Here is a 25,580-nt window from a genome sequence, read left to right on the forward strand (position 1 = left end):
ATACACACTGTATGTTGCAATGCATTTGTATTACAAAATATCTAAAAAATATTTTTTAAATACATTTTCAAATATACTGTATGTCTTTAAAAATACATTTAATCTACATTTTTGGAATGCATTTTCAAATATATGTAAAATGACTTTTTTATGTTAAAAAAAAAATTTGGTACAAGAGGAAACAGAGGGACCGGCTCATTAGAGCTTTTATACAGTATATATATACCCTGATGTAAGGGGGTACTCTGATGGGGACAGCTGATGTTAGGGGGTACTCTGATGGGGACACCTGATGTAAGGGGGCACTCTGATGGGGACACTCGATGTTAGGGGGTACTCTGATGGGGACACCTGATGTAAGGGGGGCACTCTGATGGGGACATCCAATGTAAGGGGGGCACTCTGATGGGGACATCTGATGTAAGGGGGTACTCTGATGGGGACACTGGATGTTAGGGGGCACTCTGATGGGGACACCTGATGTAAGGGGGCACTCTGATGGGGACAGCTGATGTAAGGGGGCACTCTGATGGGGACAGCTGATGTAAGGGGGTACTCTGATGGGGACAGCTGATGTAAGGGGCACTCTGATGGGGACAGCTGATGTAAGGGGGCACTCTGATGGGGACACTCGATGTTAGGGGGCACTCTGATGGGGACACTCAATGTTAGGGGGTACTCTGATGGGGACACCTGATGTAAGGGGGCACTCTGATGAGGACAGCTGATGTAAGGGGGCACTCTGATGGGGACAGCTGATGTAAGGGGGCACTCTGATGGGGACACTCGATGTTAGAAGGTACTCTGATGGGGAGACACCCCGATGGGGACACCTGATGGAAGGGTGTACTCTGATGGGGACACCTGATGTAAGGGGGCATTCATATGGGGACACCTAATGTAAGAGGGAACCCTGATATATTTTTCAGACATACAATATCTACAATCCTTCCCAGTCCCAGCACAAACGTGAGATTTGGACCTCGGCTGGAAGAAAACTGTAGTAATCGGACCTCCTTAAACCTTGATTAATTCCCTCTGATCTAATGGCATCGTCAGATCACAAGGGTACCATCACTCTACGAAGGACCCATGATGTGAAGTTTCCCTTCTTCAGGCCCTTTCAAATAAGTGAAAAACGGACAGCTGGATCTGATCGGACATTCCATTCCCTCCTAAGGAGCGCTTGTGTCCGTTTACACCTGCCTACCTCTGGGTCAGATCCGATGTGGCCAGAAAAAACAAAATTCCCCCCCCCCCCCCAAAAAAAGAACAAAAACGAAAGGGGATTCATTCCCCTCAGTCTGGCCAGACTGGTTCGGTGGGCAGTCGGGTGTAAACAGACCGCATCCAGCTACTCAATAGATCAGAATGGGCTGCGTCCGGTGTCAGCTCCCTTACGCAGAACGGGCACAGACCTGTCATCCGGCAGCTCCGTTCCACTCAGCAGGGGATCAGCGGAGGGATCCCCTGCTAAGCGAATCTAGATCCGGGGGCCTAATGCAGGCCATAGACGGGTCGTTTATCAGCCGAATTTTTCGTCCGCATGAAAAATCGGCCGATATTCAAGCCGTTAGTGGGGCCAGCCCGTCGGCCATTTTTTGTGGATCTTCACATTTATTTTTATCAGTCATGGTTGGTGGCAGCATCGGCAATGGGGCCGACCGATTTTTCAATTATCGTCCGAAAAACGGCCCGTCTATGGCCTGCCTTACTCCATCTGCTGCCATCTAGCATATGATGAAAGAAGCAGCCACACAGCATAATATAGAAGCCTCTTCGCAAATGTCCTCATTATCCATAACTCGGCCAATTAACAATCAGCGTGACGAATGGCAGTAATACGCGGGAGCTCTGAGACAGCCTTAATGAAATGTCATATTATTGCTGCAAAAAAAAAAAAAGAAAGAAAGAAAAAAAGAAAGAAAAAAAAGAGAAAAAAAAAAGAAAAAAAAAAAGAAATAAGGAAAGAAAAAGAAACAAAAAAAGAAAGGAAAAAAAAAAAGAAAAAAATTAAAAAAAAAAGAAAGAAAGAAAAAAAAAAGAAAAATAGAGAAAGTCATCTCGTCATTTTCCCTGTCCACCGGGGTCAGCAGATTTTGTGCCAGTTACTGACACTTAATTGGACATATGATGTTATTTTTATGCTGAATTTGCTGTTCCGTTCTCCGCCGTTGCCTGGCTGCGCCCAATGAGACTCTGCAATTCATGTAATGAAGATAATCAGCGTTATGGGCCCTGTTCTCACAGTCACTGTGTTTAATATATATGTCACTGAGATACTAATAGCTGATAATGGGGCTTTTAATCCCGCCGGTGCTGGTGGGTAATGGTCCACCGCGAGATAAAATACATTTCTGGCTGTACTGGAAGCGTGCGAACGGGCGCTAATGGCTACAAGTGACATTATAGACGGGAACTTCAGAAACAGCAAAATGATCTGTACACTGGGGGTCACGGCACTTTGTGAGACGCCGCAATCTGTACACTGGGGGGGCACGGCACTTTGTGAGACGCCGCAATCTGTACACTGGGGGGCACGGCACTTTGTGAGACGCCGCAATCTGTACAATGGGGGTCACGGCACTTTGTAAGACGCCGCAATCTGTACACTGGGGGTCACGGCACTTTGTGAGACGCCGCAATCTGTACACTGGGGGGCATGGCACTTTGTGAGACGCCGCAATCTGTACACTGGGGGGCACGGCACTTTGTGAGACGCCGCAATCTGTACAATGGGGGTCACGGCACTTTGTAAGACACCGCAATCTGTACACTGGGGGGTATCGGCACTTTGTGAGATGCCGCAATCTGTACACTGGGGGACACGGCACTTTGTGAGACGCCGCGATCTGTACACTGGGGGGCACGGCACTTTGTGAGACGCCGCGATCTGTACACTGGAGGTCACGGCACTTTGTGAGATGCCGCGATCTGTACACTGGAGGTCACGGCACTTTGTGAGACGCCGCAATCTGTACACTGGGGGGCACGGCACTTTGTGAGACGCCGCAATCTGTACACTGGGGGTCACGGCACTTTGTGAGACGCCGCAATCTGTACACTGGGGGTACGGCACTTTGTGAGACACCGCGATTTTGTACACTGGGGGGCACGGCACTTTGTGAGACGCCGCGATCTGTACACTGGGGGGCACGGCACTTTGTGAGACGCCGTAATCTGTACACTGGGGGGCACTGCACTTTGTGAGACGCCGCAATCTGTACACTGGGGGGCATGGCACTTTGTGAGACGCCGCAATCTGTACACTGGGGGGCACTGCACTTTGTGAGATGCCGCAATCTGTACACTGGAGGTCACGGCACTTTGTGAGACGCCGCAATCTGTACACTGGGGGGCACGGCACTTTGTGAGACGCCGCAATCTGTACACTGGGGGTCACGGCACTTTGGGAGACGCCGCGATCTGTACACTGGGGGGGGGCACGGCACTTTTTGAGACGCCGCAATCTGTACACTGGGGGGCACGGCACTTTGTGAGACGCCGCAATCTGTACACTGGGGGGCACGGCACTTTGTGAGACGTCGCAATCTGTACACTGGGGGGCAGTTTGTGAGACGCCGCAATCTGTACACTGGGGGTCACGGCACTTTGTGAGACTCCGCAATCTGTACACTGGGGGTCACGGCACTTTGTGAGACACCGCAATCTGTACACTGGGGGTCACGGCACTTTGTGAGACGCCGCAATCTGTACACTGGGGGTCACGGCACTTTGGGAGACTCCGCTTCCGCCAACGTTGAACAGACTTTATATCTTTTTTACATATTTACGGGTGAAGCTCATCTGCTTAAAGTGAACCAAAGTGTATATTTAACCACTTGAAGGTTTTATCCCTTTCAGGACCAGGGCAATTTTTTTGCTATTCAGCACTGCGCTACTTTAACTGGCAATTGCTTGGTCATGCAAGACTGTACCGAAATGAAGGACTTATTGGGATTTTTTTTTTTTTTTAGCAAAGATATAGCAGAATACATTTTGACCTCAAGTTATCAAGAAATTAGATATTTTTTTTTAAACTGGCAATTGCTTGGTCATGCAAGACTGTACCCAAATTAAATGAATACTGTTTTTGTTTTCCACAAAAACAGAAATTTCTTTTGGTGGTATTTGATCACCACTGGGATTTTTATCATTTATTATATACATAAAAAAAGACTAAAATTTTTGAAAGTGCATGAGGACTTATTGGGATTTTTTTTTTTTTTTTAGCAAAGATGTAGCAGAATACATTTTGACCTCAATTTATGAAGAAACAAGATTTTTTTTTTTTTTTAAACTGGCAATTGCTTAGTCATGCAAGACTACCCAAATGAAATGAATACTGTTTTTTTTCCCCACAAAAACAAAGATTTATTTTGGTGGTATTTGATCACCACTGGTATTTTTATAATTTATTATATACATAACAACAGACTGAAAATGTTGAAAGTGAATGAGGACTTATGGGGATTTTTTTTTTTACCAAAGATGTAGCAAATACATTTTACCCTCAATTTATGAAGAAACAAGATTTTTTTTTTTTAAACTGGCAATTGCGCGGTCATGCAAGACTGTACCTAAATGAAATGAACATCGTTTTTTTTTTCCACACAAAAACAGAGATTTCTTTTGATGGTATTTGATCACCACTGGGATTTTTATCGTTTAATATATACATAAAAAAAAGAAAAATTTTTGAAAGTGCATGAGGACTTATTGGGATTTTTTTTTTTTTAGCAAAGATGTAGCAGAATACATTTTCACCTCAATTTATGAAGAAAAAACATTTTTTTTTTTTTTAAACTGGCAATTGCTTGGTCATGCAAGACTGTACCCAAATGAAATGAACATCGTTTTTTTTCCCCACAAAAACAAAGATTTCTTTTGATGGTATTTGAACACCACTGGGATTTTTATTGTTTATTATATATATGAAATAAAAACTGAAAATTTTGAAAGTGCATGAGGACTTATTGGGATTTTTTTTTTACCAGAGATGTAGCAGAATACATTTTGACCTCAATTTATGAAAAAAAGTTTTTTTTTTTATTGGATATGTTTTATACCAGAAAGTAGAAAATATTGTGGCTTTTTTCAAAACTTTCAGGCTGCATGCACACGGGGCGTTTTAATAACGCTGGTAACATTAGCTGTGTAAAGTCACGTTAAAAACATGAGTTTTTCAGCTTTTTTTAGCGTTTTGTAGCAAGTGTATAATAATTGTGTTTTGTGAAACGTATAGTGTCTACAATCTATGGTATATATACTGGAATTTATGCAGCTATAGACACTATACTGGTAATGGCTTTGATCCCTGACTTATAGTGGGACTGTAATCATGTGGTGGGCAATCTGGCGCTAACAGACACTGGCTGGGAGTGTCACTGATGACAATGATACAATGATAATAGTTTGTTATTTTAAAAGGAAAAAAAAAAGACTTTAGCATCACTTTAATGACACCCAAACACAGTTCGCAAACGCCGTGTTGTTGGCCAGCACCGGGTCACATGGTAAAACACAACCATACGATCCAGCGCATTCCCAAAACTGCTGCATACACAATGAGATGCAGTGCATTTGAGCCTATTAAAAAATGAACGGGTTCAAACTTCACCACAGCGAATGGCATGTGACCTGTGCAGGAATGCTGTGGTGTTCCAGTGCGATTAGTAGTGTGACCCCAGGTCAGGCTTTCTTGGTTTCTGTTGTTGGTGTTTAGTATGAGATGTTTGCATTGGTTTCTTCCGGAGTTTGTATAGTATTCTGTACGGCACATTGTAGCATTCTATTCTATATTATGGCATTGTATGTTCCTGATCTGTACATTACTTATACTCATGTTTATTTTCCTTTTGTGCCTCATACTTGACCTTCACAACTGACCTGGTTTGTATTGTGACTGTTCAATAAAGACCAATCGAAATATAAAACGAACAACAAAATGCAAATCCAACATGCAGCTTTGTATTGGAGAGAAACGATGTCTTCCTTCAATACAAGAAATTCTTAAAAGCCACAAACTGACACTACATGCCGTATAAAAGAAGTGCGGGAAAAGAAAACAAACATATATACTTACCCAGGTGGATGCTGCATTGATCGGATGCTGCGGTTGTCCCCCACTGCCTCTACACTGAGAAATGAGCGATCAAAGACTGCTGATTGCTCAGTTCTCGGGTCTTCGGTGAGCAGAGAGCCAGTCACTGGAGCGCCGAGTTGTGGAGGAGGCAGGAGTGGTTGGTTTCGGGTCTCAGCGGTGCACTGACCCTAGGTTCACATCTGTGCGGGTGGTGCCGCTGCGGACCCATGGGCGGGTGCCATTAGTTCTGGATGTCACTCCAGGCTCTGGGGAGATCCCGACTTTAATGTCAGGATCCATCTCATTACCTGGACCGGCAGCTAACTCAGCCTCTCGCCCCCGGTTCACACCTATGCAGCCGTGCGGGCCGCATTTGGGTATTCTTTGCAAAGTGAAGCTGCGCTTCATTTACTAAGCTCTGGAGCAACTGCACTTTGCAAAGTGCATGGCCTATTTGTCTTCAGTCTCCGTGCACACCGGGTGTTTTGATCGCGCTGGTAACGTCATGTTAAAAATGTGTTTTTCAGCTTTTTTAAGCGTTTTTCCACGTTTGCGGTTTTTAGCAGGTTTTTTTGGTCAAAAGAGTCCAAAAACGCCGGTTTGCGGCATTTTTTATTGCGTTTTTGCAGCTTAAAAAACTCCTCTAGAAACCCACTAGTCCCGTTTTTTTTTTGCAGCCGAAAAATGTTGATTCCAGTCTGTGTGTGCATGGACACATAGGAGAACATGCTGGGGGCAGGGGCGGAATGACCATTTGGGCGCTGCCCAAGGGCCCTGGGTCAGTAGGGGGCCCCATTACATGCCCCTGGTACCTTTCATAGGCTTTTTTAGGTGTGGTTTGAGTGTGGGCGAGTACACAGGGGCCCCATGATCCCCTATTACTCGGGGGGCCTGTGAGTTGTCAGTCCGCCCCTGGCTGGGGGGTTTACTAGTTGTAGAAAAAGACGTCAAAAACTGCTGTAAAAACGTCTGGTGTGCGTGAGGATGTTGTAAATGTGCGTGAGGACATCGTAAATGTGCGCGAGGACGTCGTAAATGTGCGCGAGGACGTCGTAAATGTGCGCGAGGACGTCGTAAATGTGCGCGAGGACGTCGTAAATGTGCGTGAGGATGTCGTAAATCAACCCCGTAGAATTTATTTTTAAAAATGACGAAGTGTGTCCTAAATAAACTGCCGGCCATGTTAATGTCAGTTTTATTAAAGGCCAAAGGATCCTGTAGAAGGTTACTCAAACCCCATTTAGCCGATGAAGCAAAGACCTCAGGTGGTACTGGGTCCCGGCTCGGACTGCTCACTTTAATCAGACTGGTGGAAATAGGTGCTTTTGGAACTGCGGTCTACGCGGGGACATCTTGCATATTTGGTGGTCCTGCCCGCGATTGATAGGCTTCTGGTCTAGGGTCTTTGGTTTGCTACAAACGCTATTTCATATTACGGTCCGTAGGGATGCAAGTGTGGCCCTCCTGCATTGCCCAATTTTGGGTCTGTCTAGGTCTCAGCAGAAATTGGCATCCTACCTATTTTTTTCGGCCAAACGTGCTATAGCTCAAGCTTGGAGAACCCCTTCGGTTGTCTTCCAAGGGGTGATGACCCGGATGAATGCTATGTTGTTCGATGAACAGATGTCTAGCGTTCTTCATGATTCTCATCCGAGATTCCTTAAGGTTTGGGAACCTTGGATACGTTATTCCTTGCCATCCTTGCCTCCTACTAGTTATGACCACTTATAGTCACTGCCTGTGCTAGCCCCGGATCCGTGATTCTTTTAGTTTCTCTTCTTCCATGTTTTCTTTCCGGTTCCCCTTTTTTGTTCTATTTTCTTTTTCCTTTCTTCTAACCTTGTTTCTTTCCTCTTTTTTTTTTCCCGATACTATGTTGGATTACTGCTGCTATTTGGCTCGGCTTTTGCCGTCCCTCCTCGATGTCATTGGACATTTCGTTATTAGACTAATACAAGTCAGCAGGATGTCTCTGTTTATGTGTTATTATTCTGCTCTGCCCCTGTGTGGGCGTTTTTTGAACTTGTTGTATTTTTAAAACAAAAATTTCTTAATAAACGCTATTGAAACAGAAACAAAGACCTCGGGGACACAGAAAGACGACAGATCTGCAATATTTGTTGCTATGAAGTAACAGGGATAAGGTGGTTATTTTTTTTTTTTTGTAAGTGCGCCAGGTTAGTTCACGACTGTTACATTGCACACGTGCGGACACGGACAGCGTCAAACGCAAAGCAACGTTCATCCCTGGAAAAGCCGACAGGACGAGCGGCTTTTTACCTGCTTCCCGTGTACCAGGAACGTAGTGATGTGCGGCGCTATAGAGGAGGCTATCTTCTGCGTAAATGCCGCCGTGTACCGAACCACAAACCTGTGTGTACAACCAGCAGGAGACAGTCACTACGAGAGCCTAGAGGAGCACCGGGGACTTCCAGTCCTACTACCTATCCCATTGCTGACTCCCGGATACAGCATTTCATCCCTGGGGAAATATCTAAGAGAGTTGCATCGATTACAGTACTACGACCTTGGGGGGGAAGATGATGATCGGATTATAGAACAGACAAATCCTAATAGGTTCGCTTTAAAATATGCACTTTGAATGGTTCACTACAACAATATCTCTGGAACAGAAGCAAGTAAGACATTCAGGTTCAAGTTAAAGTAGCTGAAAATTTCAGAAGAACTTTACGACATGAAGACGTTAGTGAATACTGTTCTAGTATGAAGCCGGTCATAGAAGGATCGAATCTCGGCAGGAACCGGATGAGACTCGAACCATCTATGGGCAGGCTGGTTGTACTTATGAAAAGTGAGTGCGCCGTGCGCTATACCAGCCTTTCTCAACCAGGGTGATCTGAGGTTTCTTCAGGGGTGCCTTGGCAAAATATTTAAAAATTGCCCAAAACTTGTATACAAGCCAGGGGGTGGAACAAGTCTGCTTTTAGTTACACAAAGCCACAGGTTTTCATTGTGCACCATTACAACCTACTAGCCGCCGGCGTCCTAACAACCAATGACATCATCAGTTGATAAGGAGGATGTCAGCTGCCCGCACGGCATCCTAGTTGGACCCTCCCCCACCCCACTCCATCAGTGCTGGGGGTCACATTAGTTCAGTGATGGAGAAAAACTGAGGGAGAAGAGAAACATTGGAATACTAGTCAGTACCAGTGTGTAAAGGTGTATTTGCTTTGGAAGAATAAATCCCCTCTAATGTTGGGTGTCCTACATGTGTGGATGTTGCTGTGTTATATATAACTATTAGAATAGTTTTCATATTTTAGAATGGGGTGCCCTTTTAAATTATGGACAGTCTAGAGGCACCCTATTTTAGAATGGGGTGCCACAAAACTGTCCATTTTAAAGGGTGCCTCGGAACTGTCCATTATTTTAAAGGGTGCCTCAAGACTGTCCATTTTAAGGGGTGTCTCTGGACTGTCCATCATTTTAAAGGGTGCCTCAAGACGGTCCATCATTTTAGAGGGTGCCTCGGGACTGTCCATCATTTTAAAGGGTGCCTCTGCACTGTCCATCATTGTAAAGGGTGGCTCAAGACTGTCCATCATTTTAAAGGGTGCCTTGGGCCTGTCCATCATTTTAAAGGGTGCCTCGGGACTGTCCATCATTTTAAAGGGTGCCTCGGGACTGGCCATCATTTTAAAGGGTGCCTCGGGACTGTCCATTTTAAAGGGTGGCTCAGGACTGTCCATCATTTTAGAGGGTGCCTCGGGACTGTCCATCATTTTAGAGGGTGCCTCGGGACTGTCCATCATTTTAGAGGGTGCCTCGGGACTGTCCATCATTTTAGAGGGTGCCTCGGGACTGTCCATCATTTTAAAGGGTGGCTCAAGACTGTCCATCATTTTAAAGGGTGCCTCAAGACTGTCCATCATTTTAAAGGGTGCCTCGGGACTGTCCATTATTTTAGAGGGTGCCTCGGGACTGTCCATCATTTTAGAGGGTGCCTCGGGACTGTCCATTTTAGAGGGTGCCTCGGGACTGTCCATCATTTTAGAGGGTGCCTCGGGACTGTCCATCATTTTAGAGGGTGCCTCGGGACTGTCCATCATTTTAGAGGGTGCCTCGGGACTGTCCATCATTTTAAAGGGCGCCTCGGGACTGTCCATCATTTTAAAAGGTGCCTTAAGACTGTCCATCATTTTAAAGGGTGCCTCGGGACTGTCCATTATTTTAGAGGGTGCTACGGGACTGTCCATCATTTTAGAGGGTGCCTCGGGACTGTCCATCATTTTAGAGGGTGCCTCGGGACTGTCCATCATTTTAGAGGGTGCCTCGGGACTGTCCATTATTTTAAAGGGCGCCTCGGGACTGTCCATCATTTTAAAAGGTGCCTCAAGACTGTCCATTATTTTAAAGGGCGCCTCGGGACTGTCCACCATTTTAAAGGGCACCTCGGGACTGTCCATCATTTTAAAGGGCACCTCGGGACTGTCCATCATTTTACAGGGTGCCTTGACTGAAAAAAGGTTGAGAAACACTGCCCTAAACAATCAGATACAATGACCAAACACAATATAGCCACTAAATAATACTATGACAAAAAGTATATTGCTAAAGTGCTATAAAAAGTCCAAATTCATATAGTAAATAAATAAAAAAAAAGTCCCAAATCCAGTGACACAGTGCTGTGTGCTGAAAGATCTTCCAACAAAAGTGTATAGGTGTCCACAAGTGCTTGACACAACAGAAAAACCAGCCTCCTTACCAGACACATCGATCTCTAATCCCAGAGGATGCCATTTTTGGAGAAATGAGTCGGGTGGAGCTTTCTGTGACGTCACCACGTTCCGGCCGGTGGTTTGACACCGCAGGAATTTTAAATTTGTACACTGCCTTTATGCACCTTAGCTATGTAAGTGCAATACTTTAATAAATCTTTTGCTGGTTTATCGGGTCGCACTATGAAGTTTTCTTCTTCTGTTGTAAACCTTTCCTTACATGGCGTGGAGAGCTGTTTGGCGTGATGAATCCGTCGAGGTGAATCTGCAGTTGTCCATTCATCTCCTTGATACTGCTAACTAGGATGTCAGTGTTGGATCTGAACACCATCTGCTCGTTTGATCTCTTGATTGGAGATCGATGTGTCTGGAAAAAGGCTGATTTTTCTGTCATGTCAAGCACTTGTGGACACCTATACACTTTTGTTGGAAGATTTTTCAGCACACAGCACTGTGTCTTCATAGTGCAACCCGATAAACCAGCAAAAGATTTATTGAAGTATTGCGCTTACACAGATAAGGTGCATAAAGGCAGCGTAAACATTTAAAATTCCCGCGGTGTCAAACCACCAGCCAGAACAAAGTGACGTCACAGAAAGCTCCGCCGGCGCGTTTCTCCAAAAATGGCGTCCTCTAGGATTGGAGATTGATGTGTCTGGTGAGAGGCTGATTTTTCTGTTGTGTCAAGCACTTGTAGACACCTATTGTCAGGGTCCTGTCCACGGCAGACGTTCTGGAAGATCTGGCATTTCTGTCAGTACTCTACATGGCCGCAGAAGTACACATCAGCCTCAGTCTGGTGCCAGAAGGCCTTTATAAAGAGTCTCATAACTTCCTCAAGTTGCTGGATGATCTCTAGCTCCCAGTGCCCTGTTGCGGTTTCCTGTGATTTCCTGTTACTGACTCGGCTTGCTCCTGGACCCGTCTACTCTGATTTACCCCTGATCTGACCTTTGCTTGGCTTATGGATACTCTCTCTCTCGCTCCTCTGTAAATGACCTCGGCTATCCCATCTGACTACGTCCGCTCTGATTCCCACCTGGTACCTGACCTTGGCTTGAACCGACTACCCAGTGAACATCCAAATTTCGGAAGGGCTTGCATACCACGCACAGGTGCCTCCTGTCTGCAGACCTATCTCCATGCCCCAGCTGTGTTTCTGAGTGGACCACCAACCAGCACTCCTACAGGCGACCTGTGCAACTTTGGGCCTGACTCCCGCTGTCCCACTCTCAGGGGAGTCCGGAACTTAGCCGCAAGGGAAGCCCTCTCTCCATTGGCCTCCATCACCAGGTACGGGATACCTATACACTTTTGTTGGAAGATCTTTCAGCACACAGCACTGTGTTACTGGATTTGGGACTTTTTTTTTTATTTATTCACTATATGAATTTGGACTTTTTATAGCACTTTTATACTTTTTGTCATACTATTATTTTGTGGATATATTATGTTTGGTCACTGTATCTGATTGTTTAGTGTACAGCGCACTCACTTTTTCATATGTTTTGCATTTTTCTGGTGTTCAAGTAGCAGCAGTTCACTATATTTATTCACACATTTGTCATTAATTTTTTTGGGTGTAGCGCAGGTTTTTCCTTAGGCTGGTTGTACTGAAGTCGATCCATCGATCAACTTCAGTACAACCAGCTCTGTCTGATTTTGGTCATGTGATCACTGCTAGTGCCTATAGCCTCCAGCAGTGATCAGTGTGTTCTGCCAGCAGGGAAGGCTCACTAGCACACTAGCACTATGGGAGGGATTCCCCCTTCGAATCATCTTCTCTCCTTCTACCCATGGTTGATTGTATAATCTGTCTTAAATCTGTCTTGAGAATTTTTTTTTTTTTTTAACACTGGGGTTGATTTACTAAAGGCAATTAGACTGTGAACTCTGCAGTTGCACTCATTTTCCCCAGCGCTTAGTAAATGTGGTCAAATTCTGCTGATTTCCGTCAACCAACCATATGCAAGCAAAAATATGTTTTTTTCTATTTTCCTTTTTTTTTTTTTTTTTACAAAGTGAAGCTTTACCACATTCACATCTACTAACGAAAATAAATGCAACTTGTGACGGGAGTCACTTTGGGTGGGGGGCCCATGGAACACAGCCCCCTTTGGAGAGGTGGGGAGACCCCTGTCCCAGCTTCCCATATCCCTCTTATGTGTAAGTCACCCTGTGCCTGTTAGGGGTACAGGGTGAAATGTCCTAATACTGAGTAGACATGTATAGGTGGGGAGGGGGGTTGTTGATTGTTTAATGCCACCTGGTTGTCCCATTGTTCTATTGTGTGTCCTGCTTGGGAGCAAATTATTATGGGATGTATGTGTTTATGTGTATTAACTTAGTGGGGGGTGTTTCAAGCAGCCCTCCTGATGGGACTTTCTGTTGGTGTGTGTCTCTTGCTGCTAAGTATAGATTGCCCCACTCTGTGTCATTATGCAGGGAGGGGGGATTTGTCTCCTGAGTGTATAAAAAGCCAGTTTGAGTTTGGGTGGGGGGCCCATGGAACACAGCCGCCTTTGGAGAGGTGGGGAGACCCTTGTCTCAGCTCCCCATATCCCTCTTATGTGTAAGTCACCCTGTGCCTGTTAGGGGTACAGGGTGAAATGTCCTAATATTGAGTAGACATGTATAGGTGGGGTGGGGGGTTGTTGATTGTTTAATGCCACCTGGTTGTCCCATTGTTCTAATGTGTGTCCTGCTTGGGAGCAAACTATTATGGGATGTATGTGTTTATGTGTATTGGCTTGGTGGGGGGTGTTTCAAGCAGCCCTCCTGATGGGACTTTCTGTTGGTGTGTGTCTCTTGTTGCTAAGTATAGATTGCCCCACCCTGTGTCATTATGCAGGGAGGGGGGATTTGTCTCCTGAGTGTATAAAAAGCCAGTTGGAGTTTCAAATAAAGAGTTCTATGTTTATACAGACTGGTGTCTTGTAGTCCTGTGTGGTCAGCGGTGGTGTCCGTGGATCTGTATTCGGACAGGGAAGCGGGAGTCTAATGGAAATACCCCAGTGCAGTCGGGGTCCAGTTCCGTTACACAACTGCACTTGCAAAGTGCACAGACTTTGTTGCCCTTAGTAAATCCACCCCATTGTCTCTCCATACAGCCAAGTTGCAGGTCTTCGGAGCAGTACCGAAGGAAGCATGGAGCAGAATTTTCTCCAGAACAAGTACTTTAGCCTCTTTTACTCTAATTTATCCATTCCAACAAAACTCTTAGTGGAGCTTTTTTTTTTAAAGCTGAACTCTGGGCAATAAAAACTTTCATTAAAATATATCCCTAAATAGCCACAAAGGATACACGGTGCCTTGAAAAAGTATTCATACCCCTTGAAATTTTCCACATTTTGCCATGTTACAACCAAAAACGTCAATGTATTTTATTGGGGTTTGTTCTGATAGACCAACACAAAGTGGCGCATAATTGTGAAGTTCAAGGAAAATGAGAAATAGTTGTCAAATTTTTTACAAGTAAATATCTGAAAAGTGTGGTGTGCAGTTGTATTCAGCCCCCTTTACTCTGATACCCCTAACTAAAATCTAGTGGAACCAATTGCCTTCAGAAGTCATCTAATTAATAAAAAAAGAGTCCCCTGTGTGTCAGGGGATCTCAGTATAAATCCAGCTGTTCTGTGAAGCCCTCAGAGGTTTGTTAGAGAACATTAGTGAACAAACAGCATCATGAAGGCCAAAGAACACAACAGACAGGTCAGGGATAAAGTTGTGGAGACGTTTAAAGCAGGGCTAGGTTATAAAAAAATATCCTGAGCTTTGACCATCTCACGTAGCACTGTTCAATCCATCATCTGAAAATGGAAAGAGTATGGCACAACTGCAAACCTTCCAAGACATGGCCGTCCACCTAAACTGACCGGCCGGGCAAGGAGAGCATTCATCAGAGAAGCAGCCAAGAGGCCCATGGGAACTCTGGAGGAGCTGCAGAGATCCACAGCTCAGGGGGGAGAATCTGTCCTCAGGACAACTATTAGTCGTGCACTCCACAAATCCGACCTTTATGGAAGAGTGACAAGAAGAAAGCCATTGTTCGAAGAAAGCCATAAGAAATCCTGTTTGTAGTTTACAAGAAGCCATGTGGGGGACACAGCAAATGTGGAAGAACGTGCTCTGGCCAGAAGGGACCAAAATGGAACTTTTTGGCCTAAAAGCAAAATGCTTTGTGTGGTGGAAAACTAACACCGCACATCACCCTGAACACACCATCCCCACTGTGAAACATGGTGGTGGCAGCATTGTTGTGGGGATGCTTATCTTCAGCAGGGACTGGGAAGCTGGTCAGAGTTGATGGGAAGATGGATGGAACTAAATACAGGGCAATCTTAGAAGAAAACCTGTTAGAGTCTGCAAAAGACTTGCGACTGGGGCGGAGGTTCACCTTCCAGCAGGACAACGACCCGAATCATCCAGCCAGAGCTACAAGGGAATGGTTTAGATCAAAGCATCTTCATGTGTTCGAATGGCCCAGTCACAGTCCAGACCTAAATCCAATGGAGAATTTGTGGCAAGACAAGATTTGGAAAATGTCAAGGGGTATGAATACTTTTTCAAGGCACTGTAAATTCACCTGGTGTGCATCAAATGCCTTTGCAAACCCAGAATTTATTCTAAAAAAGAATTAGTGACATCATCAATGTACTGTACATAGCCTGTGCTGAGAGCAGAGCTGTGGGAGGGGCCCAGCAGGCTTCACCCACTACAGACTGGAAGAATTACTTGAAGCACACCAAACTGATAGTAAGCACACATGCCCCTTGCAATGTCGGCTTATTCCATAGTATAGGTCTGATTTATTATTGTTTCAGCACTATGGACAGCTCCCATCTCCTTCTGTACCGTGTATGGCAGGAGACAGATAGATGACAGGAAGGAATGGAGGAGAAAGAAAAAAAAAAGAAAACTAGGAAGAAATGGAGAGACAGGCAGAGAGTAAGAGAATGAAAAAAATGTGCAAGGAATATCAGAGCCACAGTTCCTAACCTGGGCTTCTCTGTTTGTTTCCCTGTTGTCCTGGTATTTGCATTGATCTCTAGCAGTCTCATGTAATATGTCTCCAGGTTATGGCCGTATCTTGAAGCATGACCCCGGTCTCCAACAATTCCTATTGCATGTTCACAGTCTCTAGAAGCATATTTGCAGTCTCTGACCATCTGCTGTATCATGTCTGCAGTCTCTGACCATGTCTTGTAGCATGTCTGCTATTTCTGACCATCTCAGTCTCTCACCATCTCCTATACCATGTCTGAAGTCTCCGATCATCTCCTATGCTATGTCCGCAGTCTCTGATCATCTCCTATGCCATGCCCGCAGTCTCTGATCATCTCCTATGCCATGTCCGCAGTCTCTGATCATCTCCTATGCCATGTCCGCAGTCTCTGATCATCTCCTATACCATGTCTGCAGTCTCTCATCACCTACCATACCATGTCTGCAGTCTCTCACCACCTCCTACACCAAGTCTGCAGTCTCTGATCATCTTCTATACATGTCTGCAGTCTCTGATCATCTTCAATACCATGTCTGCAGTCTCTGATCATCTCCTATGCCATGCCCGCAGTCTCTAATCATCTCCTATGCCATGCCCGCAGTCTCTGATCATCTCCTATGCCATGTCCGCAGTCTCCGATCATTTCCTATGCCATGTCCGCAGTCTCCGATCATCTCCTATACCATGTCCACAGTCTCCGATCATCTCCTATACCATGTCTGCAGTCTTTCACCACCTCTTATACCAAGTCTGCAGTCTCTGATCATCTTCTATACATGTCTGCAGACTCTGATCATCTTCAAAACCATGTCTGCAGTCTCTGATCATCTTCAATACCATGTCTACAGTCTCTGATAATCTCCTATACCACGTCCGCAGTCTCTGACCATCTTCTGTATCATGTCTGCAGTCTCTCACCACCTCCTATACCATGTCTGCAGTCTCTGATCATTTCCTATACCATGTCTGCAGTGTCTGATCATCTCCTATACCATGACTGCAGTCTCTGATCATCTATACCATGACTGCTGTCTCTGATCATCTCCTATACCATGTCTACCATTTGCTGTATCATGTCTGCAGTCTCTCACCACCTCCTACCATTGTCTGCAGTCTTTGATCATCTCCTATACCATGTCTACCATTTCCTGTATCATGTCTGCAGTCTCTTACCACCTCCTACCATTGTCTGCAGTCTCTGATCATCTTCTATACCATGTCTGCAGTCTCTCACCATATCAATGTCTGCAGTCTCTGATCAACTCCTGTATCATGTCTGCAGACTCTGATCATCTCCTGTACGATAGCCACAATTTTTGACCATCTTCTGTATCATGTCTGCAGTCTGTCACCACCTCCTATACCATGTCTGCAGTCTCTGATCATCTCCCATACCATCTCTGCAGTCTCTCACTGTCTCCTATACCATGTTTGCAGCCTCTGATCATCTCCTGTACTATTATTATACAGGATTTATATAGCGCCAACAGTTTGCTCAGCACTTTACTATGTCTGCAGTCCTTGACCATCGTCTGTATGATGTCCACAGTCTCTGACCATCTTATGTATGATATCCACAGTCTCTGACCATCTTCTGTATGATATCCACAGTCTCTGACCATCTCTTGTGTCATGCCCATAGTCTTTGACTCTACTCTGTTGTGTGCCTGCTATTTCTGACACTGAACATTCACTGATTATATGTGGCCCTTTGATGATGTCTAGGGCCACGTTTGAGGTTCCCCCATATCTAGAAAGCTGACTGCCACTGTATTAGGGTCTAAACTCCATTGGCAGTAAGAAGTGGAGTCAGTGCTTGAGTTGAACAATTTATCAGCATTATATACTGTGCATGAATTGAATATCTGAACTGCCAAGTCTCAAATCCCTTAACTCTACAAGAAAACTTTGGAAAGCTGATAAATATAACATATACCAAATCAGCAGGAAAAATCCTCGGATACAAAAGACTTTTTTACACTCTTACTTTTCCTCAGCACTTTTGGCTCAGCAGTAAGTGCACACAATGACAGTGCTGAGCTTGTGAGTTGTAATCCCATTAGTAATTTCATGTTGTATGTGCTAAAAGAACTCCTTCCAGCGCGCTGCGCTATATGACATGGCGGCCAATCACAGCAGGACTCGGGAGCGTTCTGTGTGCTCAGAGATAACCCAGGAATGAAGGTCGCAGAGACGCTCGGGAGGATGCTGTGAAGTAACCGGTGGAATCTCAGGTGGATAAACTCATAAGGCTGTATGGAGAAGAGGGCTGGACTCTCCAAACCGACAGGAGCCAAGCCTTCATTCACACCGGCACTTCTGCATTTAGATTTTGCAAATGCCATCCAAACGTCATCTGGGAAGTATACAAATAATGCCTCCCAGGTCATTTTTTCCTGCATTTAGATATCTTTGCTTTAACCACTTCCAGTCCAGACACTTTTCCTGTCCAGGCCAATTTTCAGCTTTCAGCACTATCACACTTTGAATGACAATTGCGCGGTCATGCAAGACTGTACCCATATGAAATGTTTAGCATTTTTTTTGAGACAGATAAAGCTTTATTATGGTGGTACTTATTCACCACTGGGATTTTTATTTTTTTTACTATATAAATAAAAAAGTCCAAAAATGTTGACAAAAAGTGTTTTTCTTATAAAATTTTGCAAATAAATAGTATTTCATCATAAATCTTGGCCAAAATGTATTCAGTTATCTTTTTAGTAAAAAAAAAAAAAAAAAAAAAAAACAAATTAGTTGATAACCAAAAATTATAATTTTTAAACATTTTTTTAATTTTTTTATGTTATTTGTTGTTTTTTTTTTACATACTGTCACCCTAGCCGTACAGTGTCACCACTACTTGTGGGGGGTGATGAAGATTTTTTTTTTTCTACACTGATTGCTTTTACACCCATAAAGGCTGTAAAAGCAATCATTTCTCCTTCTCTCTGGCTGCATTCTTGCAGCCATTGAGAAATACTATGTGAGCTGTGATTGGTCACAGCTTGTCACATGGTACAAGGCTGTTGTGAATAGCCTTGTACCATGTGACCTCTGTGATCATTCACAGATTTCACGCGTAGTAAGCAATGATGTCACAAGTGACATCTTGCTTACTACTCGGCATGTGATCACTGATTGGCCAGTCAGTGATCAGATGATTTAGCTGTGTGCGCTCTCTGGGAGCGCGCAGCACCGCAATCTGGTGCCCGCTGTGTCCTCCAGACACAGTGGAACACCGATCGTCCGACGGGACCTCTGTGCGAGGTCCCGTCGGACGATCGGTGTTCCAATGTGTCCGGAGGACACAGCGGGCACCAGATCGCGGTGCTGCGTGCTCCCGGTGAGCGCGCACAGCTAGAAATGGTGGGTGCCGTTTATGAACGGCAACCCGCCCCTGGAGTGCCACCGTCCTGCCGTTTATAAACAGCAGGCGGACGGCAAGTGGTTAAACACATAGTCCTACAGAAGCAAATCACAAACTGAAGTTATAAAATGGTTGTGAAATAATTGCCTGAATTTAGGGGCCTTTTTGGGCCGGTTCACATCTGTGCGGTACTTTTAAGGTGTGTTGCGTCTTAGGTGAGTTGCCATTGAACTCTTTATATATGTGTGTTTTCACAAAATGGCACAAATGGGGATTCTTTTAAATGCGCCGCTGTGAATGGAGCCTTTGACATGATAATATAATGGCAATTGTATTCCTTCCTGTGAAATCTAAGGTCACATGGCAGCAAAAAGCACACAATATCCAAGGATGAATGAATGACAGTCCAAGGGGAATATCTTCATTTAGGTGTTGTATGGTCCTGATGTGCTCAGTGCCTGTTAGGGTAAGGAGGAGGACATTCCGTGACCTGTCACATTGGAGTGTCATGGGGTCTGTTCACACTCCCGCTTCCCAACACATTCAAATCATCAGCACTCTTCACGATGTGCTAAAAAGATATTGCGGCTGTGGGATTGTCCCAGAAAAGTAACAGATAAAGGCTCATCTAAGTGCCGGGGTGTGAACAGATCCTGAAAATGACAAGGCAGGCTAAAGCTTCTGACTCATCAGCTAAAGAACATTCAATACAGCAGAATGCTTTCTGCAGCTTACTGGGGCTTCTATACTAGAGGGACCAACGTCACCCATGTTGTTCGTGTCAACCAACCAGCAATAGTTAAAGGGTTAGTTCACCTCTTCAGAAAAAGAATGAAAAAAGGTGAACTAATGCCCTACACATCCTCCCCACCTCCCATTGTACTTACTCCATGGGTGATGATCTGTCAATGCAAACAATGCAGTAAGCTTACTCTCCATCTAGTGGGTGTTTGGGGTGTCAGTGGGCTGGTATCTGCCTCAGCTTCTCTCTCTCGTTTGTGAGGGGGACATGAGGGCCCTCTATCTAGGGGAATGGTTCCTTGTGGGGGTATTGGGGGGTTGGTGTGGTGGTTTGGGTCAGGGGTTGGGTGTTGGAGGGTTGGGTCAGGTTAGTCCCAGTGGACCAACTCCATTCTTTGTCCATTCCTGAAGGTTCCCTCTTGATATCTCGGGCAGTAGAGTCCTCTGTCATGCAGGATTATCATGTCTCCGATGGCCTATTACTGTTTATGGTGCATAATTTGCATAATTTGCTTTTGAGGTTAGCCTTCTAGGTGTGCAGCCTTTTTTCTTCTTCTCCTTTTGTTTAATGCACACACAGTCGGTGTAGCGGTCCAGGGATCTGAAATCCCTGCTCTTCTTACTCTTCTTTCTGTAGGGATTCCAGAACAGATCAGATCAGCACTGCCATGTGGCCAGTTTGACCAACCAGAATCTCTATGATTGGTCTGGAAAGCCCTACAGAATGAATGAAAGGAAAGGTGACATTTGAGGTCCCCCACATTGGCTGCGGGAGCACTGACAGCTCATCACACACAGAGGTAAGTACGATGGGGATGAGGGTCTAGGGTGTTAGTTAACCTTTTCAAGAAAAGGCGAACTTACATTTTAAAACCTTAATGGTTGCTTTGGGCCATATAAGCAATTTATAAAAATAAAGCCCAGTGTTTAAATCAGGGTTTCTTAACCAGGGTTCCTCCAGAGGTTGAAGAAAATGAAGGGAGGTAATCAGCGCAAATACTAGCACCAAGACCTGGAATAGTCTGGTAATGGGTGACGATGGTGAGAGTGACTGAAATGGAGGGGTCCGTATGGCACTAAGGGCAAGCTCCCAGAAGTACTGTAGCAGACTCTGTGTAGATGAGAGCAGGAGAAGAAGCGCCTCTAAGTGCAGCATAACACTTTAATGAAGAACAAAGGTAGGAACACTTACATTTATGTGGTTAAAATAAGGCATGAAGTAAACTTATGTGATGTAACATTGGCCAGGAGTGGGATGTCATCGGTGATGTGAGTGTTCCTACCTTTGTTCTTCATTAAAGTGTCATGCTGCACTTAGAGGCGCTTCTTCTTCTTCTCTCGTTCCTCCAGAGGTTGCCAGGGGTTCCAATTTCTGCCTCTCAGATAAGTTCCCACTGACATCATTCAACTTTTAGCTATCTGTAAGGAGGGAATTCTTCCCAACAACCACAAACGTGAGGAGCATTCTTCCCACTGACCTTCACACGGATGTACCATGAGTTGTAGATATAGTTTTTTTAGCAGGGGTTCCCGAGACCAGAAAGTTATTTTAAGGGTTCCTCTATGTTGAAAAGGTTGAAAAAGGCTGGTTTAAATGGTTGCCAGTAGTACTTTTGCCGGTCTCTGGCATGGCACTGGCATGGTTTATTGGTGGTATAACCTGCGTCAGATGAAGAGCTTGATGATGGAATATGGAACTGCCAGGACAGAAAAACACATCTAGGTCATTCTCTTGTTTAAATTAACAATGAACTCCAAGCACGGAGAAACTAGTACACGGCTAATGTAGATGCTCAGGTATAAGTCGCATGTTGTGTGTTAAGGCTGGTTATTTTCTCACTGCAGAATAAGTCACTTTCCTGGTGTCTACATGGCAGCATACACATGGAAAAGGCCTCCTTCCGCATATACACAAGAGCTAGGTTCTAATGAAGTTCCCATCAGAGGTTCAGGAAGTAACTGAAAAATCCTCTTCAGCTTTTGTATTTTCCCTGGTAGAGCCATTCATGCCACATGCATGCTGCAATGTATAGGCACCAGGAAACCAGAAATACAGAAACGTAAGTACTCAATTGTCCATTCTCCTGATGCCTACATGGCAATATATACACTCACCAGTCACTTAATAAGATACACCTTGCTAGTATTGGGTTGGACCCCCTTTTGCCTTCAGATCTGCCTTAATTCTTCATGGCATAGATTCATCAAGATGTTGGAAACATTCCTTAGAGATTTTGGTCCATATTGACATGATAGCATCACGCAGTTGCTGCAGATTTGTCGGCTGCACATCCATGATGCGAATATCCCATTCCACCACATCCCAAAGGTGCTCTATTGGATTGAGATCTGGTGACTGTGGAGGCCATTGGAGTCCAGTGAACTCATTGTCATGTTCAAGAAACCAGTTGGAGGTGATTTGAGCATTGTGACATGGAGCATTATCCAGCTGGAAGGAGCCATCAGAAGATGTGGACACTGGAGTCATAAAGGAATGGACATGGTCAGCAACAATACTCAGGTAGGCTGTGGTGTTTAAACAATGCTCACTTGGTACTAAGGGGCCCAAAGTGTGCCAAGAAAATATCTCCACACCATGACACCACCACCACCAGCCTGTACGGTTGATACAACGTAGGATGGATCCATGCTTTCATGTTGTTTATGCCAAATTCTAACCTTACCATTTGAATGTTGCAGCTGAAATTGAGACTCATCAGACCAGGCAACGTATTTCCAGTCTTCTATTGTCCAATTTTGGTGAGCCTGTACGAATTGTAGCCTCCGTTTCCTGATCTTAGCTGACAGGAATGATGTGGTTTTCTGCTGCTGTAGACCATCTACTTGAATGTTCGACGTGCTGTGGGTCCAGAGATGGTGTTCTTCATACCTTGGTTGTAACAAGTGGTTATCTGAGTTACTGTTGCCTTTCTATCATCTCAAACCAGTCTTCCCAGTTTGATGAGCAAGTTGTTTTTACCACATCTAGATGCCTAAATGCACTGAGTTGCTGCCATGCAATTGACAGATTAGCAATTTGTGTTACCAAGCAATTGAACAGGTTTACTTAATAAAGTGGCTGGTGAGTGTATATGGGATGCACGGCTCTACCAAGGGAAACTCAAAGGCTAAAGAGGACTCTTCAGCTACCTTCTCAACCTCTGAAGAAACTTCATCAGAACCCTGCTCTTGTCTATTTGTGGAAGGAGGCCTTTGCCACGTGTGTGCTTCCATGTAGACACCAAGAAGTTGACTTATTCTGCAGTGAGGAAATAAACAGTATTAACACACAGCATTCGACTTATACCTGGGGATCCATATTAGCAAAGACCCGGCTGCTGTGTATTGGTGGAAGAAGGCCTTTGCTATGTGTATGCTACCATGGATAGGCACCAGGAAAGAAAAATTACAGAAAAGCATTCAATTTTCCATTTGCCTTTAGGCTTCAGCTACCCACTGCATCTGATTTGTATGACTGATCTCTGCTGCAAGCCTCTTAAAGTGATACTAAAGTCTTCTTTTTTCCCCTTAAAAAAACAAACATGTCATATTTACCTGCTCTGTGCAGTGTTTTTTTTTGGTTCACCTCTTCTTGGGTTCCCCACTGGTGCTCCTGGCCCCTCCCTCCCATCGGGTGCCCCCATAGCAAACAGCTTGCTATGGGGGCACCCGAGCAGGCACGGTCCCAAGCCGTGGCTCTGCGTGCCCATTTACACACAGAGCTGCGGCTCGGCCCCACTTCCTTCCTCTCCTAAACTTTCCCACAACACCTTGTCACTGCAAACCTGACCATAAAAATTGGTTGTATTCACAAACGACAGTAAAGTCAAAGGCACGTCATAAAAGAACAGCTTGGTCAGAACTGCGCTATGTGACTGTCCGCAATAGGGAGTGTAGACATCCAATAGGCTGATGCGTTTCGAGGACTTGCCTCTTCCTCAGAGACATCAGATGTAGTGCTATCAATACCGAGATTCAAACAGAGATACTGCTGTAAGGGACACCAAGATGTAGGATAAAAAGGTCGTGCTGCATTGTTAGAGCTTGATTGTTCTGCACTGTCCTGGTCGCTCAGTTTACGTTTATGGGTCAGAGCGGACTAAAGGATCGCAATAAACTCTTCAGGTGGATTACCGTGTAATTGATTTTCACATAGCAGCCATTCAGCAGGGGGATGCTGACTGCACTGACAAAATACACTCAGCAGGCAAGAAGAAAGTTCCCAATTGCGACAAGACCCGACAGTCGGAAGAAGCAGCTTCAGCCAGCTCAGTCCAGGCCAATTCTCCGACGCATTTCGCCCCACCCCAGGGCTTAGTGAAACACGCCAGACATGCCCTTTAAGGAACTGGTTGAGGATGCTTCTGCGACTGTCAGGTCTTGTCTGTATGCAGCGATCGGGAACTTGCTTCTTTCCTAGATCATTCATGTAGTTGTTAATGATAAGACTTCATGTGATCTCTGACACTCAAGCTGAAGAGTTGGACTTGCATGGCAGTAGCACCTCCTGAATGCCTTCCAGCTTGTACTATATAAGTGTTCCACTGTTGATGGCTTTTTTGTGAAAAAAACATTCAGGGAATTTGATACGGGGTCAAAAATAAACCATTCAAAGGAAGCGTCACAAGTATATAAAAACGGAATATTCAAATGATTGCATATGTCTACTTGTGACTGGTTCTCTTTAATACCACTTGTACCTTATAACATACAAGCTGTACTATACTATAGCAGCATTATAGCAGGTAGTATGTGCTTTCTGCACTACGGTTAGGTCATTTCTCAGTAAGAGATCAACATCTTCTTCGTAAAATACTCCTTGCTACTTCTTTCTGATCTGCAATGCAGGCCTTCCACCCATGAAACACGTTGTCCATGTATGTGATGATACAGTACCGACTTACCAAAGTTTATTGCTTCCGGCCTTCCTGTAGATCCTCTCCATGAAGTCCGAGACGGTACCTGTGGTGAAGAAGATGTCACAGAGCTGAGTGCATTCATTACAGATACACGAGACGTCATCACGCATCTGCAGCAGACTACAGGAAATCTCTAATAAGATTGCAACAGGCAGTGTGTAATATGGTTCAGATGGGACCGTGGCCTTGTCTGCTCTCAAAGAATGTTTAATGATTAGGAGCCTCCGGGGCCCACACTATGCTGGAATATTTATTACACCACTTAAAAATCACAGAATCCGCAGAACGTGGGATAGGCAATGTTCTGCTTCATAACTTGCACAGAATAATCTGCGTCGCCAGAGACTGGAAGGCATAGCAAGGATGGCAAAGGCGCCTAACTACATCTTGATTTTGGAAGAATCTTCATTGAAAGGCTTGTATTGAGAGAAATGCGTGGGCCACCACTGAATGCTAGTTTCCTTGTTCTCAAATTTTTACTTTGCGAGCCAGAACAAGTATGCAGCCGCTAAAATCAGGGTGGATACAGAAATCATTAACAACTGTCTTCCAAAATGGGGCAATATTCAAGTTTGGGGGCAAGTTTCATCGTCAGTACAGGATAAATTGGGATTTTCATTGTAAAATCCCTTTCTCTGAGTTCTGTGACAGACACAGATGCTCTTCATTCTTGACCATAGGGTTTAAAGCGCCACCTACAGGAGAAGGAAGCAGTGCC

General features: G+C 44.8%; 1 protein-coding gene across 1 annotated transcript in view; it reads right to left on the reverse strand.

Moving 5' to 3' along the window:
- LOC149434127 (phosphorylase b kinase regulatory subunit beta-like) overlaps nucleotides 1–24,995 on the reverse strand; it is a gene marked incomplete at its 5' end in the record, with an annotated part of 55,035 nt that extends 30,040 nt beyond the window's left edge. The window contains one exon of the mRNA XM_089664074.1: nucleotides 24,848–24,995. Within this exon, the coding sequence (XP_089520200.1) occupies nucleotides 24,848–24,995 (148 nt within the window). The remainder of the gene's footprint in view (nucleotides 1–24,847) is intronic.
- Between the last annotated feature and the right edge of the window lie 585 nt (nucleotides 24,996–25,580).

Source organism: Staurois parvus, unplaced genomic scaffold (assembly GCF_062004578.1).
Source record: "Staurois parvus isolate SC_StPar_1 unplaced genomic scaffold, SC_StPar_1.0 ptg001826l, whole genome shotgun sequence".
Lineage (NCBI taxonomy): Eukaryota > Metazoa > Chordata > Amphibia > Anura > Ranidae > Staurois > Staurois parvus.